Source organism: Panthera pardus, unplaced genomic scaffold (genome assembly GCF_024362965.1).
Source record: "Panthera pardus isolate Hobbes unplaced genomic scaffold, ASM2436296v1 HiC_scaffold_24, whole genome shotgun sequence".
Taxonomy (NCBI): domain Eukaryota; kingdom Metazoa; phylum Chordata; class Mammalia; order Carnivora; family Felidae; genus Panthera; species Panthera pardus.
The window spans coordinates 65,144,104-65,150,790 of record NW_026526810.1 but is presented as its reverse complement, the minus strand read 5'-3'; the positions used below and the strand labels follow the sequence as shown (position 1 = coordinate 65,150,790).

General features: G+C 43.1%; 2 gene segments (V, D, J or C); both read right to left on the bottom strand.

Annotated features, from left to right (window-relative positions):
• Positions 1-780: 780 nt before the first annotated feature.
• On the bottom strand, positions 781-1,765 carry LOC109255651 (T cell receptor alpha variable 8-4-like). The segment is given in 2 exon segments: positions 781-1,223; positions 1,752-1,765. Coding segments are annotated over 2 exon segments (435 nt in total).
• A 2,786-nt stretch (positions 1,766-4,551) lies between these two features.
• Positions 4,552-5,532, bottom strand: LOC109255693 (T cell receptor alpha variable 12-2-like). The segment is given in 2 exon segments: positions 4,552-5,150; positions 5,330-5,532. Coding segments are annotated over 2 exon segments (411 nt in total).
• Positions 5,533-6,687: the final 1,155 nt, after the last annotated feature.

Sequence of the window (6,687 nt, the reverse complement as noted above, 5' to 3'; positions counted from 1 at the left end):
TGGAAACAGTGCAACATTTTGTAGAAAATCGCCACCTGAATAAGACTGTTGCAGTGCGAGCAGTCTGTTTAACAACGATGCAATGTCACATTTCTGTGAAGTCCTCAAAAGGAGGCAAAAGCAAGTGTTGTTGGATAGGTTCCTTGTTAAATTTGCAAGAAAAGAAAAAGATTCCACTGAGCCAATAGATAGCAGTGATTCCGTTAGTGATAGTGCAAATCGTCCTACACACTAACCCTCCTCTCTCTGGTCTCCCTCACACCAGCCACGAAGGTTTTCAAAGGTAATTGCTGGTTAGTTTGTTTATTTTTCTTTAAATTTTGTATTTTCTTTATTATTTTGTATTATATTACAGTATTGTGTTCATTTTTATATGAATATTTTTGGGTTGTGGAACAAATCATCTGAGTTTCCATTATTTCTTATGGGGAAATTCGCTTTGATATACAAGTGTTTTGGATTACAAGCATGTTTCCAGAACGAATTATCCTCACAAACCAAGGTTTTACTATACTTCAGCTTTCCACATGTAGATCAACACCTGAGGCAATGTTAGCTAGAAATGATTTGTTTAAATAAAAAAGGCTCTTGCCTTTTTCACTTCAGAACTCTGGCACTTTATGATGTACTCTGAGTGAAAGCAGAGTAGGGAATGAGTGGGAGGCATCCCTCCTGGAGAAATTCATCAGAAGACTTCCATCTGGAACAAAGTCTATCTGAATGTGGCACAGCATTGCTGTTGAAGCAACGGTTCAGGCGGCAAGCACTCCCCAGAGCCCAGCCTGTCCTGCAGTATTTGCCCTCACAGAAAAACAGACCTTCCTGAAGACTCTCTCTTGGGTTCTTGAGTCATGAAAAGTCCCAATGTCTCGGGAGGTTTGTGTTCAGCTCCCCCTGAGGACCCAGGCACCGTGTCACTCACTGCGCAGAAGTACTTGGCCGCGTCACTACCAAGGGCTGGGGATTTCCTCAGGTGGAAAGAGGTTTCACTCTTCTTAAATTCAGCCTCGAAACCGTTGAGGCCTTTAACCAGGGTGTCCCTTGATATGTACTTGAGGAGAAGCTGGAGTCCTCGGTTGGGGTACTGCATGTACCAGAAGACATAAGTCGTTCCACTAGAGGAATAGTTGCACTTCAGCTCCAGACGGGCTCCTTCAGAGACCAACACCTGGGCATCAGGCTGAGTCACTGACTGGGCTCCCGTTCCTCCTGAAACATCAATGCTGAGTCAGTGAGACCAGGACAGACCTACCTATTAAGAGAAGGTGTCTTCATTCTGCATCCCGTCACTTTTGTGCAAAGAAGGAAAGGGAATGTTACTCACTTGGGGCAAAAATCACGTCAAGCCCTGAGATGGGCAGGAGGAGCATGGCTGAGCGGTGGAGACACTGTGGGTTTTCAGAGCAAGAGGAGTGGGGAGGTTGGGCCGTACAGGTCCCTTGCTTTGACAAGTTTCAAAAACTGTTAGAAGGAGTCTTCCTCCTTTTTTTTCCCCTAGCCTCTTGTCACAGTCTCCTCTTTGCACAGACATCAGTAAGGGTCCCTCGGCCAGCTGCAGGGAGGAGGGGCTGAGTAGCTGGTGAGGCTACAACCACAACAAGTGCCTCATTTGTGTGACGTCGCCCACTGCCTCCAGGGGAAGGACCAAAAGTCCAAGAGAGCTAGCTGTCTTCTGTTCTCATCTCAGAGACATGACCACCAAAACTTCAAAAGAAAACGTTTCTTCCTCCCTGAATCTGTGATGATGTCACCTTCTGAGGTACATGGTGTTAATCTTAAAATAAGGGAGAAATGGGAGCTTTGTTAAAATAGAAGAGTCATTTCCTTCACTGAGAAATTAGTCACAGAAGACAATATTTTAGACTTTGGAATACCATCGAGAGACTTTACGTTACTTTTTAAAGCCATTCATTAGGCGGAAAGACTAAAATCAATTGTGTCAGCTGAGCTGAGCTTCATATGGCCTTGTGCTGCTGGCTGTGAGCATCAGAGTGGGGGAAAGAGATGATTCCTTTATTTGGTACTGAAAGGAAAAAAAAAATTAGACCAGAGACATAGGTAAAATCATCCTGGAACCGGTGGCATTATCTAATCAAGGCCCACTAGTAAAGGCGATAATTTTCTTTGTCAAGGAGAAAGTCTGAAGAAGACTCCTTGGTGAATACATTTGATATTTGTTTAGGCTATAAGAAAATAGCTAGGGCACCACATTATTTAAGTGGAGAAAGTGAGAGTTCTGTTCCAATTGTCAATGGTCAGAATAGACTGACATAGTATGCCAAATTAAGGCTACCTCACCCTGGAAAGAACATTAACAAAGGAGCATTTGCAGAGAAGTGAGCAGAATTATAAATGTAAGGAAAATATGACATATAAGTAAGTGATTCTGGAAGGAATTAAAGAGAGAGGGGAAAAAGTGAATCCATTTGAACTCAATAAAGCTGGAAGGAGTGCAGCCAGCAGACTGGAAACGAGAGGAACGTCCTGCATGGAAGGAGCGTGTAGAAGCCATGGAAGTAAAGTGTCAGGAACACTCGCCATAGCAAAGCAACACAGTCCCACACAGCTGGGACAGGACCTATCAAACAGGGGAAGTGTGTTCTATGCTCTAATAGTAAGACGAGACTCTGAAAGGAGAAGACTTCCCTACTCAACTTATTTTAGACCACTGAAACTTTAAAACTGAAGAAACTAGGGAGACACATCTCGGGTGAAATGAGAATCTGGTCAACAGAGCCCTTTTCAGAATGTCAGAAGGACAACTCACTCCTTTCTGAATACTCTGTTGACCTGCACCAGCCTGAAATCAGAAGCCTCTGTCTTCTGATTTATTTCTTGGCCCTGCCTATAGATTTCTTTCACACATGAGACCAAATCACATTGAAATTTTAAATGTGGCTAGGGTGTGCTTCTGATTCGAAATATCTGATAACTGTATATACTCCCCTCCCTTCTCCCCCAAATTGCCACTGAAATGAATTTAGAAACAAACAGAATGAACTTAGATCCATAATGGGAAAATAAAAAGACAAAAGCTGTCAATAATCCCATAAGAGGGAAAATAGATGTAATCACAGTGATGAGGGAGACAGACAGGAGAAAAGAACACCCCAGAATGAACCATGAGAAGATGTCAGCAGAAATGTGAGTGAAGGAAATTTACTTCTGGGGCGCCTGGGTGGCTCAGTCGATTAAGTGTCCGACTTGGGCTCAGGTCATGATCTCGCGGTTCATGAGTTTGAGCCCCGCATCAGGCTCTGTGCTGATAGCTCAGAGCCTGGAGCCTGCTTTGGATTCTGTGTCTCCCTCTATCTGCCCCTCCTCCTCTATCTCTCTCTCTGTGCCTCTCAAAAATAAATAAACATTAAAAAAAATTTTTTTTTGAAAAGGAAATTTACTTCTTAGGACCCTGAAGATGCTCTGAGCTGAAAAAGAGCATGATGGGGGCAGGAGGGACAGAACACAGGGGACAAAGTTAATGTCCCCTGAAGGTCACTGAAAGTCAATGTGTGGATTAGCTATGTTCGTCTCCCTCTATATGCTCTATCCAGCTACTGCGTTTACATGTGAGAAGCATAGTAATATACACATACATAATAATTATATATTATATGTAGTAATAATCATATATATTATGATTAGTAATATATCTAGTAATATATATTACTATGTTTCTGACACATAAATATATATATTATATATAACATATTATATATATAATCTCATTTAATCCTGAAATATGTATGGTAGAAATATATGTAATATGGGCCTAAGATCAAATGGCCCATTGATAACATAAAAGATACTCAAACTGACCCCACAGAGCAAGTTCTTTCCAGGGCGCCATGACATCAGAAGGCACGTGATACAGGCGAAACTAGAATTCGAATATCTTGATTCCAACACAACTTCCTGCTCTTTCTCAGTGCTTTTCAAATCTGTCTTCCATGACTCAGAAATATTTGTGATGAGTGTTCAGTCCAAAGATTGAGAAGTTGAAACAAATTCTGACTCTGTTGCATCCTCTTAGCCAGTGAGTATGTGAACAGCAATCTTAACTGGCCATTTCTGGGTCTTCCCACCTTTTGGACTACATAAACAATGCCCTGTCTAAAAGATCACATCTTCAGCTTTATGATAAATGTGACTTTTACACTTTTCCCCTGTAATTGTAACATCTGTCACAAAGCCTTATTTCTATCAGGCCACAGATTTTTTCCTGGACTTGGACATAAGTTGTAGGACAATTCCAAAGTGCCAAGGAGTCAGGGAAGGGAGGTCTTCATATGATTTTTGGTGTTATCAACTTTCCTCCCAACATGTTCTAAGACATCTTCAATACCATATTATTTGTTTTTTTAATGTTTATTTTATTTTTGAGAGGAGGGGGAAGGAACAGACAGAGAAGGAGACACAGAATCCGAAGCAGGCTCCAGGCTCTGAGCTGTCAGTACAGAGCCTGATGCGGGGCTCGAACTCATGAACCGCGAGATCATGACCTGAGCCCAAGTCGGACACTTAATCAACTGAGCCACCCAGTGTCCCCTTCAATACCATATATTTTTGATAATTAATCCATGCAGGCCTTTAATCACCATAACAAAACTCCTCAGTGTCTAGAATCCTTTTAGGTACTTGCTCAGAGATCCTTCTCATGAAATCTGAAGCCATTCTGGGCTTCCTTGTCCTGCCTGTGTGTCTGGGACATTCTATGGTTATGGCTAATGCTCTTAATTCCCATTTGCATCTAGACAGCAAACAGAATTTCTTTACCCTGCAGCCCAGGCTCTACATCAGGCATTGCTGGGGCCCTAGCGGGTTTGGGTACAGACAGCAGGTGCCAGGGGAGCACTGTGTGCTCACTGCACAGAAGTAGGTAGCTGAGTCGCTGAGCTGGGAATCTCTGATGAACAGGGAGAGATATTGGCTTGCTTTATTGAGCAGCCCTGTAAATCGTCCTTCTTCTTTTTCACCATTGGAGTACATGTGCATCAGAAACTCGGGGCCCTTCCCAGAATACTGTCTGTACCACACAAAGTACTGGGAAGTACTGTCACTGTAACTGCAGTTGAGAAAGGCAGTGAGTCCCTCCAGAACAGTCAGAGGTACAGGACTCTGCTTCACTTCATTCTGGTGACTTCTCCTCATCCCTGTGCAAAAAGACAGCAGTCAGTCAAAGAAGACCCATTGGGTAGTGGATGCTTAGTCTTCAGAATTTAAATGATTTTTCACAGGCCTTCCACCTCTACCCTCCCTGAATACAGGCCCAGAATACATGATAACTCCAAATATTGTACTTTATATTCCCATAGAGATGCCCAAAACTCACAGGTTAACTGAAGCCACATGATCACTAGGAAAACTCTTGAGCCCTCCATTATTCTTTCTTCCCCTGGTTCACTGAGGACTCAAATTTTAAGCCCTAAAAAAAAAATGAGTCTAACTCAGACATTTCTAGTTGTTTTGCTTTAGGAATCATAGAAGAAATTCATTCTACCAATTGGAAGAAAAGAGTCTTTTTCACCGCCCCTGCTACACCACCAAGCCCCACCTCTTGTCTCCTTCTGTCTGTCTGTCTCTCTCTCTCTCTCTCATACACACACACACACACACACACACACACGAAAACTTGAGAGCTTTCCTCAGTCCCTGAGAAAACACTGCCATCTTGTGGACTCATGATAGTGATCCAAAAGATGTCCAATATATAGACCCTTGTTCTATGAACTGGTAACCGTAAAAATCTGCCACTGTAATAAAGTAAAAAATTTAAGAATCATATGGCCCAAGTCAGCGTGTGTGGGGAGAGGGAGATGTGTATGTGTACGTGTTTTACGTCAAATGGCAACACTTGTCTGAGCAAAGGCAGTTACAGAAAACAACCACCTTCCTGCACTGAAAAAGCTGTCACAGAGTATTCTGTTTTAGAAGTCAGGTGAGGTTCTTGTGGATTCAAGGAGCGTTTCAACTGGTGTAGCTCTTCTCCACATCAGGCCAGACACTGCCTATCTCATTCCCTCACCTCCAATTTTGAAAGAAATTGATTCTAACTCAAAAGAATCCTTTCGAGGCCGAACAGCCTAAAATCTGACCAAATAAACACGTTTTCAGCTCAAAACTGGGGCAATATTTTTTAACAAGGCCGAGGGCTAGAGAAACTAGGGATTCTTCATGCCGTTTTTGCACCAGTGCACGTGTGTGTCAAAACAGTGCTTATTTAGGCTATCACCACTACTGCTACAACAACAAAAGGGATGGGGCCGCCTTCAGTATCTAGACTGTGAATAACATCTAGTGCGTACCTTCCCTTTTGTCTAATATTTCTTATTCCCTTTTCTTGCAGAAAACCCCCGGATCCAGGGATTAATCTCCACAAGTTATGGATCTGCTCTTGCTCTCTCTGTCTCTCCATTCTACCCTCGCCAGCAAAACCACATTTATCAGAGGGCAGGCTATGCCAGAAGCTTAATTGGGGCTATAGAGAAACGAGCACAGACAACAGCTGTCCCTTCTGCCTCGTATCCTTGCAGAAGCTGGTGGCTAGGGGTCCGCAGTGCAGGGGCCCTTTTCCGTTCAAGAGCCATGTAATCAATATCCAGCCAAGAGGCACCGGTCAGTCCCTTCCCATTCCCACTGCCAACTCTGTAGGAAACAGAGAGAGAAGGACGATGTGTTGCATCCACACGA